The sequence below is a fragment of the Hyperolius riggenbachi genome, chromosome 5 (genome assembly GCF_040937935.1).
Source record: "Hyperolius riggenbachi isolate aHypRig1 chromosome 5, aHypRig1.pri, whole genome shotgun sequence".
In the NCBI taxonomy this organism is placed as follows: Eukaryota; Metazoa; Chordata; class Amphibia; order Anura; family Hyperoliidae; genus Hyperolius; species Hyperolius riggenbachi.
In genome coordinates, this window is record NC_090650.1 from 34,969,173 (window position 1) to 34,990,437 (window position 21,265).

The window sequence follows — 21,265 nt, forward strand, 5'->3', positions numbered from 1 at the left end:
CAGAAACAAGCATGCAGCTAATCTTGTCAGTTCCGACATTAATGTCGTAAAACACCTGATCACCTGCATGCTAGTTCAGGGTCTATGGCTAAAAGTATTAGAGACAGAGGATCAGCAGGAGAGCCAGGCAACTGGTATTGTACAAAAGGAAAAAAAACATGGCAGCCTCCCTACAGTTGTCCTTTAATGGACATCCAAGGTGAAAATAAAATGATGAGGAAAAAAAATGTCATCTATCCTTATTCTCCTAAAAATGACTTTTTTTTTTTTAGATATCCCACAGTTTTATTTTATATTTAAATCTATTTTTTACTGTTTCATTGTCTCTGCTCAATGAACCCTTCATTGAAGTATGCCAGAGCTCAAATCTATGAATTATTGAGCCTTTTTATCTCTTTCCTGACATCAGAAGCCATTTACTGACAGGAAAGTGTTTTATGGCTGCAATTCCTTATCAGTGAGGGTTATGCTGTAGTCTGACCCAGTCCCAACCCAGACAGAAACTGTCACTTACATACCTGATGTTTAACTCCTTCATGCAGAGAAAGAATAAAAGGAACACAGCATAGTGATTTGTGTGCAAGGCACTGTACAAACACATGTCTATCTCATCATGTCACATGTCACCTCGGTTATCCTTTAAAGTGAACCCCCAGACTAAAAAATCTACTCAGCAGCACTGAAAAGGCTTTGTGTTTCTTTAACAGTTTCACAGCATCAGAACTTTGTTTTTCTTACCCAGGCCTCATTTTTAGCTGTACAGAAGAATTTTTTTCCCTGATGCTGAACGAAGCATGATGGGATTTCTGATGTTCTCGTTCTGCTGTTTTGGTGCCATTTTTTCCCCCGAAATTTTGAATATGAGATTTGAAGCCTAGCGCGCGCAGCCGGGAGGGGTGATCAGGACACGGGACAGTTGGAACTGTGTCTCATGCTCCCTGTCACCTCCATTTAACCAAAAAGATGGCTGCCCCATGAAATCACAAACATTTGCCTGTTCTTTTAAAACAGGGTGGGTAAGAGATTATATTACTTATCTAATTTAATAAACATAACTAATGTAACTTAATGACAGTGTGTTTATTTAGGCTGACGTACCCCTTTAAGACTATATTGATCACCGATCACAGCATTCCCTTTCAGCATTATCTGTAGCCTCGTGGTGTGTTCTTAGTTCTGATAATTGTACTATAGTCTCATCCTGTGTTGTCTTTCCTCCGCAGCTTGAACATGCTAAAGCAGCGCAGACGGAGCTGGTGCGGGAGTCCGTCAAGTGGAAACAGGAGATTACTGACCTGCTCCAGAGCCAGGAGGAGCTCCAAGAAAGACTCAAAGAGGAGGCCAAAGCCAGAGAGCACCTAGCCCTGGAACTCAGTAAAGCTGAAGGTAAGTGGCAGAAACATGGCAATACAGAGCTTATGGGATGTCACTGGCTTCTGCACAGCCCTCTGGTGTCCATGTGGGCAATACTGTTGAGGTGGCTTTGGTTACTTTCTGATTTTCCTGAAGTTTTTTGTAATACTGTGGCATTAAAGAGGAGCTGTCAGCCATACTATCTCAGAAAAAAACCACATATAAGTAGATAAATACTTGCTCTACTTACATAACATATGTATTGCACTGTCCACGTTTTGATTTTAGTGATTTTTCTATAGTTAAAAAAAGAGAGAAAATCCTTAGGATTTTCCATTTTGTCTGTCTATCTTGAAGCCAATCCTGATGTCATTCCCTCCCTTACTCTCCTCTGCCTGATTGTGTGTGCATTGCCCGCCCTCCTCCCAGTCTTCAGACACTCCCACCCAGCTCTGCAGTAGAAAGTGCATTGATAAATATTGGCCAATCATTGATAAAACCCAAAGAGGTGTGGGTGGGGAAAACTGGTGGGAAAGAGGTGTCAGCCAATCGGGCTGCATTAGTTAAGTCTGAGGGGAAAGTAAAGAAGCAAAAAAGACAATCCAGCATGCACTGCAACTTCCTCTGTGCCAGGGAAACTGTGGAATGGTGTTTTATGGAGAAGACAAATAAGAGTGATTTTTAACTTTTGGATTGCCTGGTTAGCATCCTTATTACTTGTTTACCAGATAAAAATAAAGATTTGATTTTATGCCCGACAGTTACCCTTTAAATGATTTAAAGTTCATTTCCAGACACGCATCCAAAAGTATCAACTAATATTTCTTATTTGTTACATTTTCTTGCTTCTAATTAGTACTGCTGAAATGTGTATTTATGGCCACTTGTCACTAGGGGGCAGTGTGAGACAATAACAGGATTTCAGCTTTCAGTTTCTATAGCCTCTGCAAGCAGAGAGACATTAAAGCATTCCACGAATTTAAAGTTCTGCCTGCTGAGGTCAAAAGCAGTGCATGATCTGAAATAAGATCATTCTTTTCAAGCTGTTCATATTAAAGTGCGTTCATTATTCCCATTGTCACCTATCAGCACATGAGACTTGCTGCACCTGCAGGGCACATGCACGCTTCTGTAATGTCCCAAGAGCCTAAAATCCTACTGAGGTTTAAAGGGAACCAGAAGTGAGAGTAGTACGGAGGCTGCTCTAATGAACAATGCCGGTTGCCTGACTTCTGTGCTGATGCTCCACCTCTAATACTGTAAGTCACTGGCCCGGAATGAGCACACAGATCAGATGCTGTGACTCTGGTGTGACTCCACTGGCTGCATGCTTGTTGCAGGTGTGTGACTCTAACACAACTAAAGAGGAACTTTAACCTCTTTGGGACCGCAGCCTCTGGCCCCTTTAAAGAGAACCAGAGATGAAGCACCCTCTTGTATTTTACCTTATAAATCAGTGGGAACATGACAGTAAACACCTAATCTGCTCTTTGTTTCATTGTTCTCTGTTTAATCTGACTGTTATCACCTCTGATAAGAATCCCAGACTGAGCATTCAGTCTAGCTTTGCTACGGAAAGATTATAGCTGAGTCTCTCTTCTCTGGTGTCTTTTCCAAACCCAAGCCTGCCCCCTTGTGGCTCTGCTATAATGACTCAGCTATAATTATTCCCTGCAAAGCCAGACTGAATACTCAGTCCGGGATTCTTATCACAGCTGCTAACAGACACGTTTAGCAGTGAGGATGAAACAGAGGGCAGGGTAAGTATTTTCTCTAATGTTCTTACTGATATATATGGTAAAATACACAAGGGTGCTTTGTCTCTGGTTCCCTTTAAGGACCAGAGGCCTTTTTTTTTTCATTTCCCAATCGCTGTGATTGGCTCACAGCGATTAGAAGGTCAGGAGCCAATAAAAACAGCTCCTGACCGATAGGAGGATGTTAGGCTGTCACACTATAGACAAGTTCCATTCCTCCAGGAAGAGCGATCAGCTCGGGGCCGCGGCATAGAATCTACACCACATCAGAGTTAGAGAGCCACAGATGCGGTGTAGGTTGTACTTACCTGGCCCCAAATCGACTAACCCAGGATAGAACTTCATCCCAATGAGTAGCTGATACCCCCTTCCCACTAGAAATCTTTCCCTGTTCTCCAATAGATCATCAGAGGGGTCTGTATGGCTGATATTGTGGTGAAACCCCTCCCACAGTGTGATGTCAGGACCTTGGTTCTGACGGTTTCCTTTCTGTGAACCTTGTTGCATTGTGGGAAATAATGATTGCCAAGCAACCACTATCTCCCTTTGTGTATAGAACTGTTAGTAACGAACATTCTGTGCAGATCACCTGGCAGGACTAAAGATGTCATTACCAGTGATAAATATCAGAATGTAAATCGAGGAGAGGAAAGATTTTACACTGGGAAAACTGACTAAAAAAAGAAAAGAAATGAATATTGTAAAAAATGAGCAATTTTATTCATTGTTCTTTTCACTACAGCTCCTTTAAAAAAAACTCAGTACCTCTGTAAAGATAAGCCACAGCATAATAACCTTTTAAAGAAAAACATTTCTTTGTTACAGTTGCTACAAATCCTGTAATAAATCTGCATTGTGTCTACTTCCTGCTTTCATGGAAGCAGACAGATCGTTAACACCCTGTGCTTTTAAATGAGCTTATCTGCCATGGCAATCAGCTGACACACTTGAGTGATCAAATTACAGCAGAGGCGTATCTAGAGGGGTGCAGGCATGGCTTGTGCCACGGGCACCACAGCACCATGGGCTCCATGCCTGCCCCTGTGCTGCACCAGCCTGCCTTCCTCCATGCCTCCCTGTCATCCAGACCTCAGATCAGATTAATGCTGTTATCCAGGGAACATGGCTACTTAAAGGATACTGCAGCCGAAAGGCTGCGGAGAGATAAAACCTGCAATGTGTAGGGAAAGAAAAGGACATACTCACCGCTCCCCTCGCTCCCTGCCGTCGGGTCCCGCTCGTCAGCCACAGCTCCCGGTACTGGCCGACTCCTGACCCCTGACCCGGACATACTGCGCCGCGCATGCGCAGTATGTCCTGTAATCTTCGCTTCTGGCGTCACATCATGACGCCAGAAGTATGGACATTCCCCCGCCTCCTGCGTGTGCGCTCCAGCGGCTCCACATGCTAGCTTTATAGTGGGGCCGCTGGAGCGCACACGCAGGAGGCGGGGGAGTGTCCGTACTTCTGGCGTCATGATGCGACGCCAGAAGCGAAGATTACAGGACATACTGCGCATGCGCGGCGCAGTATGTCCGGGTCAGGGGTCAGGAGAGTCGGCCAGTACCGGGAGCTGTGGCTGACGAGCGGGACCCGACGGCAGGGAGCGAGGGGAGCGGTGAGTATGTCCTTTTCTTTCCCTACACATTGCAGGTTTTATCTCTCCGCAGCCTTTCGGCTGCAGTATCCTTTAACTTATGCATGTAGGGCGCACTTTGCTTAGTGTTAGAACAGAGGACAAAGCGTGAATAAAGAGCTATTTCCCAAAAAGTAACCTCAGCAATATCCTGAGCCAAAACACACAAGCAACCATGATACATGTACATGAGAAAGGATGCTGTTTAGAGGGGAAGGAGGCTCTGACTGAGGGGTGGGGGGCGCAATTTCATTGTTTGCCATAGGCACTATATTACCAAGATACGCCCCTGAATTACAGTTGTGATTAGTCACAGAGGAGGTGGACGTAGACAGGCTAAACTCTCTAAATACATACAGGGTTCATTTCTCCCTGTTTTCCTTCTGTCCTGTGCAAGAGTTCAAGTTTACTCTAAGCCAAAAGCTCAGCATGACAGCCAGGAAACCGGCATGGTTTAGGTCAGCCATTGTGCACCTTATTGTTATTTCCCTGGAATTTGAGCTCCTGTGACACTCTGCAAGCTGAGGAGCCCTGCCGCCACCTCTCATGTGCTGACAGCTGAGAATGTAAAATGCCAAACACAGGTTCATTCTAAGCGAGAAACTACATTACTTGTATAGCAGCGAGAATGCTGCAGACTAGATGATTCCGCTGTCCTTCCTGCCCCCAGGGTAAGGAGTAGCAGTAATGGAAGGAGACTGTGGTTTCAATGTATGAAGATGTTGGTATTGCTGCAGTTATGTGTGGTAAAACATTACCTGTTGTGTGTTTGATGTTTTGTGTATATATAACACTGAACAATTCTGGGAGTGGCACCTTCCCTCTGCGTAGCACAGGTCTGTGTCTTAGGCAGGGCAGGGCCGAGGCAGAGGCGAGAGAGGCTCCAGCCTTGGGGGGCAGTGTAGGAGGGGTGCACAATCGGAATCAATTTATTTCGCCAAGTAAGTTTGCACTTACAAGGCATTTGTCTTGGCAGTTTCTTAACAAAAAGAAACAAAAACAATACAAGGGCGGACAGTGTGTATATTACAAGTCAAGGACAGTATGTGAGTATAGTGGCAGTAAGCAAGGTGAGAATTGTTCATTTTCAGTTCTGTGCTGATTACTTTCAAGTCCTAGCAGCTCTAACGTGGTTCAGCATTAAGTATGGCTACCGCTTGAGGAAAAAAGCTCTTCCTGTGTCTGGAGGTTGTAGTTACGATTGACCGGAATCTTACTCCTGAAGGCATACGCTGGGAGATGGAGTGAGCTGGGTGAGAGGGGTCAGAGGCAATTTTGGTTGCTCTCTTTCTGCACCTGCTAGCGTAAAGATCCTGCAGTTAAGGTAAGCTACAGCCAATTATCCTTTCCGCTGTTCGGATGATGCGCTGCAGCCTCCCCTTTTCTAATGCTGAACAGGAGCCGAACCATTCAGTCATAGATGATGTTATGGTGGATCCGATGATTGCAGTGTAGAACTGCACCAGAGGTAGGCCAAACTTTTTTCAGCTGCCGTAGATGGTACATCCTCTGTTGCGCTTTCTTGACAACTCACTCAGCTATCATTCCCCTATTGTGTTTGAAGCCGAGAGAAATAAGAAAAGGGGATACATGGCAGTGACTGCAAGCCAGATAACTAGATATTAAGGTATGGGGGGAGGGAGGATTGGGAGTCTCTCAGTCTTAGAGCAATCTGTGTGTGACGGCTGGGGTGGGAGGGATGGAGGGGCGCACAACTCTCGCCTATCATTCCCTTATTGTGTTTAAAGCAGAGAGAAATATGAAAAGGGGACACATGGCAGTGACTACAAGCCAGAAAACTAGAGATTAAGGTGTTAGGGGTGTTGGGGGCCCTGGGGCGCCTCTTAGCCTCATAGCAATCAGTGTGCGACAGGTGGGTGGGAGGGATGGAGGGGCGCACTTTGGTGTCTCAGCCTTGGGTGCTGGAGGTGCTTGTCCCGGCTCTGGTCTAATGATGGGCATACACGGCATTCTAGGCAGGCTTATCAATCGAGCCTGATGGCTTGATTGATAATATCCGACAGGTCCGATGACCTGCCGGATAGATTCCCTGCTCGATCCCCGCCGGCGGACAATAGCGGGGAATCGAGCGGCTGATTAGGAGCGCCCGCAGGAAAGAGCGGGGACACGGCGGGGGTCGATCCGGCGGCTAATCGGCCGCCGGATCGACCCATGTATGCCCAGCATTGGGGCCTATTACCACTGGGTGCTGCGTCCATTTCTGAATCAGACACGGCACGTGTCGCTGTAAGCTGCAGGTGAATCACTATAGCTGTGCCATGCATGACCATAGGGATTTAAATGCGTGCTGCAGAAAACTGATGCATGCCGCCAAGAATCGCACTGGCGTGGTTTAGACCAGAAGCTATTGTCTGAATAGGCAGCGTTTCCCTGTCTGTCTCCCACTTGCATGCTGGAAAATGCTGCATATTCAAACTTAGTAGAAACTGTCTCTTAGGACCCTGTTCCACTGATTCCTCTGTGTTTTTCTCTCACAAAAGTGGAATATGCCTGTAGTGACATATAGTACAATGTAGTAAATTATTCAGGATACCTACTTTTACTGGAATGTTCCTGCGTTCAGCATCAGAAACACTTCCCTTACCTGTATATTGCTGTATATTGGTATGTAGCTCCGCCCTCTTGCTGAGGCTTAGTCTAGGCTGTTTATTATGCGGAGTCCCGCCCCTAACCCTGCGCCCCCCCCCTCCTCCTCGGCAACCCCCCCCTCCGCTTTCAAATTCTCCGTAAATTAATATTCCGCAGGCCTCAGGGAGAGGGAGATTTTACAATGGGCAAACACTGAGTAAATCATTTACAGGTTAATATTGTAAAAGTCATAGGCAAATTTTATTCAATATGCTATTTTGCCTTCAGTTCCTCTGCATTGTGGCAGATGAGACGTATTGGCTTACATGCCGGTTCCCATGGAGGATCAGAGCTGTTTCCATGTGACAGGAAATCAGTGTCTACAAACATTCCTATGAGGATGACATTATACAAAGTGTATGGAGCACACCATATCCCAGCAGACCACACACCCATTATCAACTGCATTAGAGCACAGTGATATGGAAGTGACAGGGATATAGAGGCTGCCATATTTATTTCCTTTTAAATAATACTGGTTGCCTGGCAGTCCTGTTAATCTCCTTGGCTGCAGTAGCGTCTGAATCACACACCTGAAACTTCAGTATTCTGAATCTATGGCTAAAAGTATTAGAGGCCTTCGTATCCCTTTTACTCTTCAGGTGTGCTTTCAAAGAAATCTTGAAGAGAAACTCCAGTGAAAATAATGTAATAAAAAAGTGCTTCATTTTTACAATAATTATGTATAAATGATTTAGTCAGTGTTTGCCCATTGTAAAATCTTTTAGATCCCTGATTTACATTCTGACATTTATCACATGGTGACATTTTTACTACTGGCAATTGATGTAGCTGCTGCATGCTTTTTTGGCAGTTGGAAACAGCTGTAAACAGCTATTTCCCACAATGCAGCAAAGTTCACAGACAGGAAACTGCCAGTAGTACCACGATCCTCAGAGTTTCTTGTGGGAGGGGTTTCTTGTGGGAGGGGTTTCACCACAATATCAGTCATACAGCACCCCCTAATGGTCTGTTTGTCAAAAGGAATACATTTCTCATGTAAAAGGTGGTATCCGCTACAGATTGGGATGAAGTTTAATTCTTGGTCGGAGTTTCTCTTTAAGTCAACCTGAAAAAATGGGGCTTCTTGCAGCCCCCTGGAGTCATCCTGGGTCCAGTTGACTTAAGTTTCCCTTTAAACTAGAAGCCAGTTGTTACGATCTTGGCGCCAGATACCAGAGGACACCTTGCGAGGGCTTGTGGAGTTTATGCTGGTTGGTTCCCAGCTGCTTTGGTGGCACACCATGTTTTTGAAGTTGGCAGTTGTAGACACGGTTCACACGTTCAATGGGGGTTTTCTCTCTAAATCGGTTCAATCATCCCAAAAGCACAAACACGGAGCATGCAACATTTTTTCCCCTCATCGATTGCGTTTTTGATTAAAGTAAAGAAATGCAAGATTGCTTGGTAATCACTTGCTAAAGAAACCCTTCAAAATTGCTTCGCTATTGTGATTGTATTTGGTGATTAGCAGTGTGAACTAGGCCTTTATAATGCTTTGGCTGAGCGCTGTACTGTATGTTACTGTGGCCAGAAGGCCTCCGAGGGGGGACATGCTCAGTGTGAACTAGGCCTTGTAATGTTTTGGCTGAGCGCTGTATGTTAGGGCTGGTTCAGACGGGCGTTTTTGTGGCGTTTAACCCAGCGTTTCAGACGCAGCGTTTTTTGGGATCTACTGCCATCCCATACAAGTGAATGGGAGCGTTTAGAGCTGGCTTTTGCAGGCTTTCATGAAAGCCTGGCAATAGATCACAGCGTTGCGTCTAGTCTCAAAAGCAACATGCTGCTTTCAGAGGCAGTAAACGCGAGGAAACAATAGCAGAGACCAGAACTGCTAGCCTTGAACGCTTTTCAAAAGCTTTTAAAAGCTAGCTTTTAAACGCTGGCGTTTGAACGCAATGCCAAGCAAAAGCTCAGCAGACGCCCGTGTGAACCAGCCCTTACTGTGGCCAGCAGGCCTTCGAGGCGGGACATGCTCAGTGTGAACTAGGACATATATTGTTAGGCCTTGTAATGTTTTGGCTGACCTGTCACAGCAGCCTCTGAGGCCGGACATGCTCAGGTATTAGCAGTGTGAACTAGGCCTTGTAAAGTTTTGGCTGACCTGTCACAGCAGGCCTCTGTCAGCTCACCACTCCAGCCTCAAAGAACCTGACAGAGGCATTCCAGCAATGCATTAGGGGTCAGAGCAGCCTTGATCTCTTGTCAGAGGTGTAGAAAACCCAACGTCATAAAACACTCATCCTACCTCCCACCTGCAAAGCCCAGGTCTGATCATTTCCACACCAGTTACAGAATCTTTGCATAAGAATTCACCCCTTTGGACCTTTCCTCATTTTACAGAGTTATAGCCTGAGATAAAATTGATTTAATTACGTGATAACCCTCTGCTCACTCACGCAGAAAGACTTGTATAGACAGGAACAGTAGCCAGTCTGTTCAATGTTTTACTATTTCATTAACATACCCTGACCAGACGTCCCGTTTTACCTGGGACACGTACCAGATTCAGGGTCCCCTGTCCCAGGCTGCAATGTGTCCCAGGTTAGCTCCCACTTTTGGTTGCCGGGTGTCCCAGCCGTGGGACTCTGTGACCGCATGAGGTAATGTTTGCCTCATTTACGTAGTCAAAGTAATAGTTTTCTGCTGCATTTCAGCACCAGTAGCTTCTGCAGATTTTGTGCACAATCTAATCCCACCATAGTCATAGTCTAATGTCCTAAGATATTATTATGTATTTATATAGCACTGGCGTCTATCTGTGTTTTGGGAGGAAACTCTGGCCCACTGCCTCAGAGTTACACTATAGCTCGCTCCGCCCACACCATGTCATGGAGATGCCCATTTTTCCACCACGGTCATGGACGCACCCATTTCCCGCCCCAGGTTGAGCCTAGAAAAATCTGGTTACTGTAATTAACACCAAGTATGGAAGGACAAGTCACAGGCCAATCTTATCATTATTTATTGATTTATTTATAAAGCACAAACATCTTCTGTAGCTCTGTACAGAGTGCAATATGGACAATAGTGAGGAACACTGTGACAGACGTAGTTCAACACATAGTACAGTCAGAACATCCAGCAACAAGAGTACAAAATACATATATAGTTGTGTGCTTTGAAACGTCCCCAATAATGGTACATGTTCTCTAGAAAGTACATCAGAAACAAGGGGGTGAGGTCCCTGCCCTTGTGAGCTTAAAGGAAACCTAAACTGAGAGGGATATGGATGTTTCTTTTTAAACAATACCATTTGCCTGGCAGTCCTGCTGATCTCTTTAGGTGCGTACACACGCACTACAAAAGGCAACGCTCAGCGGATCGTTCAGAAACAGCCTTATCAGTCCGCCGACAGCGCGTACACACGCGCTACTGTCGGCTAAAAGACCGTCCAGCGGGAGGATCCGGCAGACCCGTCATTGCCTTTTTGTAGTGCGTGTGTACGCATCTTTTGACTGCAGTAGTATTTGAATCGCACACCTGAAACAAGCATGCAGCAGGAGAGTCAGGCAACTGGTATTATTTTCAAAGGAAAAATCCATTTCCTTCTCAGTTTAAGTTCCCTTTAAAACCTTTTATGCAATTTATCTTTCCAACCTGATCTTTGATAATCAATCCAGATAGGGATGCCAAATTGCCTGAAAGAAAAGCTGGCAGCCATACTATCTCAGAAAAAAATACACATACAGTATATAAATAGATAAATACTTGCTCTACTTGCATAACATCTGTATTGCACTGTCCATGTTTTGATTTTAGTGATTTTTCTACAGTAAAAAAAAGAGAAAATCCTTCTTAGCATTTCCTATTTTAACTGTGGCTATTTTGAAGCCAAGCCTGATGTAATTTCCTCCCTTACTCTTATCTGCCTTATTTGCCCGTCCTTCACTATAGAAAGTGCATTGTCTCAGCATGAGAAATATTGGCCAATTAGAGAGGAACAGAGGTGTGGGAGGGGAAAACAGGAGGGAAAGAGGCTTCAGCCAATCAGGCTTCATTAGTTAAGTCTGAGGGGAAGTAGAGAAGCAAAAAAGGACAACCCAGCGTGCCCTGCAACTTCCTTTTTGTGTACCAAATTTTGTGTGTACCAAATAAGAGTCAGGTAAACTGGGGAGTGATCATTTATCAACAAGAAAAGTAATTGTTATTTTAACTTTTGCATTACCTGGTTAGCATCCTTATTACTTGTTTACCAGATAAAGAATTGATTTTTTATTTTATGCCCGATAGTTACACTTTAAAGGACAACTGACGTGAGAAGAATATGTATTCTGTCATATTTATTTCCTTTTAAGCAATACCAGTGGCCTTGCAGCCCTGCTGGTCTATTTGGCTGCAGTAGTGTTTGAATAATACCAGAAATAAGCACGCAGCTAATCCTGTCAGAACTGACAAAAATGTCAGAAACACCTGATCTGCTGCATGCTTGTTCAGGGGCTATGGCTAAAGGTATTAGAGGCAGAGAATCAGCAGGACAGCCAGGCAACTGGGTTTGCTTAAAATGAAATAAATATGGCAGCCTACATATCCCTTTCACTACAGTTGTTCTTTTAGGGCCCATACGCAAGCTAGATTAAAGTCAGCTGACCCTGACTATAATCCAGAGTCAAGCTCCCTCAACGCAGGAAGATAATCTAAAATGCGCCGCTATAGCCGTAATTAATATTACGGTCTATGGCGGAGCCAAAATCTAGCTCTGGGCGGATCAGAGCGGGCGCGGAGTAGACCTGACTCATGGTGAGTGGCGGATGTGTTGTGGAAGGAGATTCCAGAGGAGGGGTAAAACCCATGAGAAGTCTTGAATACGTGAATGTGAGGAGGTGATTTCAGAGGAGGACAGAACAATATTGTACGCAGATCTGAGATTGCAGTTGAGTTGGTATCTGGAAACTAGTGAGATGTACAGGGTAGAGAGACTGTAAAGAGCTTTATAGTTTAGGGTTAAGAGTTTGAAAAACCAATCCTTTTATACTTTATTCAAGCCAGTGTAGTTTTTCTCAGACTTGTCACCCACGGCTTAAAATCAATCCCTCCCTTCAACCTTTCTGTGAGAGAAGTAAAGGAAAGAGTTTACTGGCTGCTATGAACAACCAAAACAACATTGCCTTAAGGCCTTCAGACTCCTCAGGCCCAAAAAAAAAGACCTGACTACAGCTTTGCAGAAATGATTTTATCATTGTGAGAGTGAAAATGTGCCGGGTCATCATAGCTTCTTTTTTCTATCACCCATGAAGATTATGAGGAGGGAGAGAGCTAGACAGGTGTGTTCTGTGAAATCTGCGCTGTGACATTTCTATGGCCTCCAGGGAATTCCTGCATGTGCAGAGGCGTCTCCTCACCTCGCCGGTACAGAACGCCACGTCTGTACAGCAGCTCCGGCCTTCCATATACAGGCCTGTGTCATGAGTCGAGCTTGGCTCCCGGCAATCAGCTATTCTGTCGACAGAAATGAACGCATTGTTATGAAGCGCTAGTTCAGGTGGGCGGCTGAACTGCAAGGTTGCCACAGGTCTCAGTTGCCTAGCATCTGTTGATCTACCACTCAAACTGTTCCTTCCGGGGTATCCGTACAAGTAGTTTTGGGTTAATGGAAGCGGCAGTGATTGACTACACAGTTCAGAACCACTTCCCGTAGCATTTGGTGGGTGGTTGTCACCTGGTTAGGTTGAGGCAAAATGTAACAACATGGGTGTAAAGACCTGGTTCCAGCCTGTGCTTGTTTCTGGTCATATTTTGAGAATATGTTATAATTTGTACAACATTTTCTGCATATACTTCCCTGGTTGGCCAGGTTTACAATGCTGACTTCCTGTATGAATGTTGAGCCATTATTAAACTCTTTCCCTATCCCATCATCACCCACAGGAGATTGTCCAATAGGTTCTGGGAGGGGCAGAAGCCGTTTTTTTTCCTGGAGATTGTAGTAGGGGGTCATGTGATGGCTCTGTGCAGAGGAGGAAACTCTCCCTTTGCTGACATCTCTATACTTGGTGCATAGACCTCCTGAGGCACGTGACTGACTTTTCCAGAGGGAATTCTTTGGAACGGCCGCATCAAATAAGAGCATGGAGTGAGTAATGGCATAGTACCTTATTCACTGTTGCTAACCATGAAAAATTTGGGAAGGTGACCAAGGGCTTGAAGGCTTCATCTCCAGGCCTCCCTCTGAATGACTGACAGGCAGTGAGCAAAGCCTTAAAGGGGCACTGTATTGAATTAGCTCATCTTCAATCAAACAGGTATTCGGTAAAACTGTTAAAAAAAAACAATAAATAAGCAGAGCCATCACAATAATTACCTATTAAGTGGTCTTTGACAGACTACCTGCCACCTGGACCCTGGCCCAGCTAAGTTCATGTTGAAATGCCCTGACCTGTTTAGACCAGCATTTCACAGAATAGTCAACTGTTCTTCACAAGCAGGGAGGCTTCCCACCTGTCTGGTGAAGAAAGAAAGGAGAAACCATCCTAGACCCAGATGCTTTGAGCAGCTACAGACCTGTCCAACCTCCCCTTTCTGGGAAAAGTTATTGAAAAGGCTGTCTATCTCCAACTTGAAGCCAGGCTCTCAAGAAACAGCATCTTTAACCATCTACTATCTGGCTTAAAAAAAAAAAACATCACAGCTCACTTAAATCTCCAGTGATCTGCTCAGAGGCCTTCCATCCTAATTTTGCTTGACCTCTCGGCAGCTTTTGACACAATGGATCATTCATGAAATCTTGCTTACAGGATACCCGAGGTGACATGATGAGATAGACATATGTATGTACAGTGCCTAGCACACAAATAACTATGCTGTGTTCATTTTTTTTCTTTCTCTGCCTGAAAGAGTTAAACATCAGGGATGTAAGTGGCAGTTCCCGTCTGGGTCAGGATTGAGTCAGACTACAGTGTGACCCTCACTGATGAGAAATTACAACTAGAAAACTCTTTCCTAGCAGAAAATGGCTTCTGAAAGCAGGAAAGAGATAAAAAGTTCAATAGTCCTAGATTTTAGCCCTGGCATACTTCGATGACTATGTCAGTGAGCAAAAACAATAAAACAGCAAAAACTTGATAAGTAGATTTAAATATAAAATACAACTGTGGAATCTTAAAAAGTCATTTTTAGAGAAGGAAAATAGATACGATTGTTTATTTCATTAGTTTATTTTCACCTCGGGTGTCCTTTAACAGGCTGCAAGACTACTGTGGCATAGATGGCTTAGTCCTCCAGTGGTTCAACTCCTTCCTGGCTGGCAGAACACAAAGGGTATCCTTGGGGCCCTTCCTCTCCAACCCTGTACCACTAAAATATGGTGTACCCCAGGGCACAAAACTATCCCCTTTGCTGTTGACTATATACCTGCTGCCACTTGGAAAAATTGTCCAAAACCATTTTCTGACATACCACCGCTATGCCACCGAAAGTCATAATTGTTGTCCCCCACAAGTGAATGAGCTGATCGCATTTTCTGTCACTTACTGTCACAAGCATCGGTATGCCCACTCCATAGGTGTTTATTGTTATAGCTCTGCTTATTTTTTTATTTTTTATCTATTTTCTTTTTTATACATCAACCATATACCTCTTTCATTGTTTCAATTTATTAAGAATGTGCTAATTTGCTATAGTTTCCCTTTTAAAGAGGAACTCCAGTGAAAATAATGTAATAAAAAAGTGCTTCATTTTTACAATAATTATGTATAAATGATTTAGTCACTGTTTGCCCATTGTAAAATCTTCCCTCTCCCTGATTTACATTCTGACATTTATCACATGGTGACATTTTTACTGCTTGGCAGGTGATGTCACTGGAAGGAGATGCTGCTTGCTTTTTTGGCAGTTGGAAACAGCTGTTATTATCAACAATGCAACAAGTCTCCCCACAGTGTGATGTCAGGACCTGAGTGTTGTGAGGCAGTGACATCACACTCTTGGAGGGTTTCACCACAAAATGAGCCATACAGACCCACCTGATGATCAGTTTGTGAAATGGAAATGATTTCTCATGGGAAAGGGGGTCTCAGCTACTGATTGGGATGAAGTTCAATTCTTGGTTACGGTTTCTCTTTAAAGCCCACGTTCAGGTAGAGATCGAACTACAGTATACTATATGATAGCTCAAGCTATGTACAGATATTTTACCTGAAATTATCGCTTCAGGAGACAATTTAATTCTAATTAGTGTGCCATAGGCCACAGTAAGCAGGGGTGTTCCACTACACAGGAAGTACAATGGCATTTAGCTGAGTAGCTCTGACTTAACGCACTGTTGAATGATAGGCCTATAATTTCAGACCACAGCTGTATTTACAGTAAATTCTTACCAGAAGCAAGCACAAACAGCTGTTTAAGGCAGTCAGAATCTACACAGTATACGTAGCTTTTCTCACTCAGGACACAACTAAAATGTTAGGACATGCTCTTATAATATCAGATTAGAAATAGCTTGGTCATTTCTTGTATGAGACACTTTTTCCGCCTACACAGCGGTGGACATGACACTGGACACAAGTAGTTTACGCGACAGTTACGTACGCATGCGCTGACCAACTCATTGAATACCGCGTGCGGAAGCAGTTGTCCACATTCAAACGACTTGTACACACGCGGCCAACCTGCATGATAATTGGGCAGGTTGATTTGCCTGTTCGATCTGGCAAACAACTTAATATCGGTTGGTCGTCTTGTCGTACACACACCCAACTATCGTCCAACAGACCAAGTTTAGACAGCTGGATGGAAAAGTTGCAGGTGTGATGAACCTTTAGCTTATGTTGTAGTTGTGTTCCCTTGGCTAATTATACCAGTTTTTTATTATTTTAATTGCTGGTTGTTAGGGTTGTAAGCCGGTTGGCACGCCTTCCTCCTAATAACAGATAGCCTGTTTAATGATTAATTCTCACAGCACAGGCGCTGGATGTGGAGTCCTGTTACCTGTCTGTGCCACGATATACAGAGGTACAGGAACGCACACACACGCACACACACGCACACACACGCACACACACGCATACACACACGTACACACCGCATACACACACGTACACACCGCATACACACACGTACACTCTGCATACACACACGTACACTCCGCATACACACACGTACACTCCGCATACACACACGTACACTCCGCATACACACACGTACACTCCACATACACACACGTACACACCGCATACACACACGTACACACCGCATACACACACGTACACACCGCATACACACACGTACACACGCATACACGTACATGCACACACACACACACACATGTGTACACACATACATCACATAGTGTATAGATATGTAGATGTGTGTGTAGGTACACACACACACACCTACACACACACACACACACCTACACACACACACACACACCTACACACACACACCTACACACACACCTATACACACACCTACACACCTACACACACACACACCTACACACACACACACCTACACACACACACACCTACACACACACACACCTACACACACACACACCTACACACACACACACCTATACACACACACCTACACACCTACACACCTACACACCTACACACACACACCTACACACACACCTACACACACACACCTACACACACACACCTACACACACCTACACACACACACCTACACACACACACACACACACACACACACACACACACACACACACACACACACCTACACACGCACACACCTACAGACACCTACACACACACCTACACACACACACACCTACACACACACACCTACACACACACACCTACACACACACACCTACACACACACACCTACACACACACACACACACACACACACACACACACACACACACACACACACACACACACACTATACACACACACACCCCACGATATATAGTGGTGGAGGAATGCAACCCACAGACACACACATTCTAACACACACACAGCCAGGCTGCCCCTGGGGCCATCACCAAAAACACATAATTGCACCCTATGGAATGTATTTAATGGGTTCGGCAGGAGACTGTGAATCGGGAACTCTTCAAACTGTGCAGTGCTGAATATGTGACCTTAAGGAGGAGCTAGTAAAAATAACATCGTAAATAACCTTTTTTTTTTTCTTTTACATTGTTACTGAAAATTGTGTAGTCAGTGTTTGACCATTGTAAAATCTTTCCTCTCCCCTCTTTACATTCTGAGATTAATCACAGGTGGCGACATTTTTAATCTTGTCAGTTGATCTCTGTGGAATGTTTGTTTACTGAGCGTTCCAAAGCCAGCGCAAAATATAGCTGCTCTCCCAGAATGCTCTGGGAAGATAATTTATTGCTAAACAGCCTAAGCTAAGCTCCACTGGGGAGGGCGGGACTACATACCCATATACATGACTTGGAATATCGCAGTTTATGATTCAAGTAGACATTAGGTCCGATATTTGAATTGTCTGAATGTGCTGCAATGGTTGTTGTAATGGTGCTCACTATGAACGTGATTTGAAAAGCACTTTGCTGATGTAATGCTAGGTATGATTTAAAGAAAAAAATGTTTAAAGGACAACTGAAGGGAGAGGTATATGAATGCTGCCAAATAATAATTTCCTTTTAAGCAATACCAGTTGCCTGGCAGCCCTGCTGATCTATTTGGCTGCCGTCGTGCATCTGATGCATGCTTGTTCAGGGTATAAGGCTAATAGTGTTAGAGGCAGAGGATCAGCAGGACAGCCAGGCAACTGGTATTGCTTAAAAGGAAATAAATAGGGCAGCCTCCATATCCCTCTCACTTCTGTTGTCCTTTAAGTGAGAAAACACACATAGCATTACATTAGCAAGCGCTTTTCGAATCACCAGCGCTTAAAAAAGCTCCTGTAGTGTAAACCAGCCCTAAATGTTAGTCCATACGTTGTAATGTTATAAATGTTGTGGCATTTTTATGAGCGTGTGACCTGTTTCACTATGCTCGCTATTAATTGGAGAATCCTCTTAAAAGTCTTTCTCTAACTATTAAGCGCGGGGCGTGGATAAACTAGTTCTGTTCCCACATACCATAAAATATATATATGGTTCAGCTTATTTTTGTGACGCTATAAAGGTCTGATGAAATAGATTAAGAAATCAAATTGTACACAGCACTACGTTTGCAAGCATTTCGCAAGAGAGTAAACCGTGCAGAACAAAATCCAGGGAAAACCCCCTTTAGATGTTTTCATAGGCAAAAGGCAGCAGACTTTGAAGTTTGGGCACAATGTTTCCAGCAGGTCATTATAAGAAATGGTGCTAAAAAGTGTTTTAAAGGGACTCCGAGCACCTCTCATGGGTATGCCTAGAGACTCTGACCAGTACTGCAAAGTACTTAAAGAAAACCTGAACTGAAAATTAAAAGTCAAAATAAAAGTATACACAAGTCATAATTGCCTCCTATGTAGTCTACTCCTCAGTGTCTTTCTCCTCTCCTGCGTCCTGTTTGGTCACTGTGATCAAGGGAATTTTCCGTCCTCCATTTTGAAAATGGCCATTACCCATAACAGCTTTCTGGTCAGCACACAGTTAAACTGTAACATCGCCCACTTGAGCCATAGGGAAACATGGACATTACCTGGTACATCAGTTGTCCTCTCAGCTATAACTGACAGCAACTGATATTTTACTGACAGCAACTGATATATTTCAGATCTGACAAAATGTTGTCAGAACTGGAAGGGATTATTGTCAGAAGAAAATGGTGAGCTTCTGAGAGGAACTGATTGCAAGGTAACTATGCAATGTTCATTTGAAGTTACCTCATGTGTTTATTTTAAATATTTTTACTCAGTACAGGTTCTTATTAAAGATGCATACCTTTCTGTAGCTTGTGCACTCCTCTTTCATTTGATGCCTGAATCGCCATTCTACACCAAATAGTTTTCGCTCCATTTCAATTTAAAAATCGCGGCTGCCATCTTGGCTATGTTATAACTTCCGGGTCCCCCCTGTCTTCTCTGTTAGAGAAGTGCATCACTGAATGAAGCAGGTAGAGGAAGTGACATGCATGGCCATTGCAAGAGGCTCCTCCAGAGGGGTCATAGCACGACTTTGTTGGAAGTCGTTTGGCTTAAAGGCATGCCCATGAGAGATGCTCGGAGTCACTTTAAAAATGCCCTTAAAGAGGAACTCCAGTGAAAATAATTTAATAAAAAAAAGTGCTTCATTTTTACAATTATTATGTATAAATGATTTAGTCAGTGTTTGCTCATTGTAAAATCTTTCCTCTCCCAGATTCACATTCTGACATGTATTACATGGTGACATTGTTACTGTGGGCAAGTTATGTAGCTGTTTCTAGCTGCTCTGGCTGTTACAGACAGCTTTAAACAGCCATTTCCTGTCTGTGAACATTGTTACATTGTGGCAGTTTGCCCAGAGTACCGCGGTATTCAGAGCCTCTTTTGGGAGGGGTTTCAGCACAAAATTAGTCACACAGCGCCCCCTGATGGTCTGTTTGTGAAAATCATTCTATTTCTCATGTAAAAGGGGGTATCAGCTACTGATTGGGATAAAGTTCAATTCTTGGTTGGAGTTTCTCTTTAAATGAAAATTTTATTTTTTTTAAACTTGCTTTATCAGGTCATAGTTCTCCATAGACCCTGAACAAGCATGCAGATCAGATGTCTATGGGCTCGTTTCCACTGTTGCGGTGCGGAATCGCCTGGATTCCACCGCTGATAAAATAGCATGCGGATGCGTTTTCCCCATGCGTTTTTTGCCGCGAATTCGCATAGGTGAGGGTATATGCGATTTTAACCATGTCATTGCCTGTGTGAATTTACATCGTACCTATGCGAATTTTCATGCGAATTCGCGGCAAAAAACGCATGGGGAAAACGCATGCGATTTCCCTATTAAATACATTGCATGCGATTCGCATGCATTCCACTCTCAGGCGAAATCGTTGGCTCTTTTGTGCGTTTTTTCACCGCTGAAAAAAACGCACATCACCAACGCAGCAGTGGAAACAGGCCCATCCACTTGCATACCATGTGCGAATCCGCATGCGTTGGACGCATGTGGATTCGCGATAGTGGAAACGAGCCCTATGACAAATCTGACAAGATTATCCACATGCTTGTTTCAGGTGTGTGATTTAGACCCTACTGACCAGAAAGATCAGCAGAGCTGCCAGGTAACTGGTATTGTTTAAAAGGAAATAAATATGGCAGCTTCCATAGGTCTCACACCTGGGGTTCCCTTTAAATACTTGCAGCTTTGATTTTGTCTGTGGTGTCCTCTGCTGGTTGTATATGGTAAATATGTAGGTAATATTTTATAGGTGTTTTATCATCCGGGAACACACTTGCGAGTCATTTTTTTCTCAGGATTCCTGGGTCTCCCGTCATACCATGGGCGTAGCAATCACTCCTGCGACCCTCGCCATCGCAGAGGGGCCCAAGCAAGCCAATTAGCAAAAAAAAAAACCTCCCTGTTTCCTAACAAAAAACATGTGTAGGAGTGTGTAATTTTTTCCTGCTTCCAGATGCTGCTTTGTTGCCTTTCGCTGACTCCCGATCATGTGACCCGCATGGGGTTTAAGGACCAGGGGGGCCCCATGCTATCATTTTTGCAGGGGGCGCTCTTTTAAGTCTAGTTATGCCCCTTCACACAATTTTCTCGCATTCATTCCACAATTTTTCAGATACAGATGAAAGACATCCATGGCTATAATTACTAGGTAATGCCCAATGATGTTGATCCAGGGATTTTATCTGATTGCCATCTGGAGTCGGGAAGGAATTTTTTCCCTTTTGGGGCTAATTGGACCATGCCTTGTAAGGGTTTTTCACCTTCCTCTGGATCAACAGGGATATATTAGGGAGCAGGCTGGTGTTGTACTTTGTTTTCTGGTTGAACTCGATG

The 21,265-nt window shown here is 44.1% G+C and overlaps 1 protein-coding gene across 11 annotated transcripts in view; it reads left to right on the top strand.

Annotated features, from left to right (window-relative positions):
- Positions 1-21,265, top strand: part of AKAP9 (A-kinase anchoring protein 9) — a 411,545-nt gene that overhangs the window by 275,386 nt on the left and 114,894 nt on the right. For all 11 annotated transcript variants that reach the window (XM_068235446.1, XM_068235447.1, XM_068235448.1 and 8 more), the window contains one exon: positions 1,224-1,386. In XM_068235446.1, the coding sequence (XP_068091547.1) occupies positions 1,224-1,386 (163 nt within the window). The remainder of the gene's footprint in view (positions 1-1,223; positions 1,387-21,265) is intronic.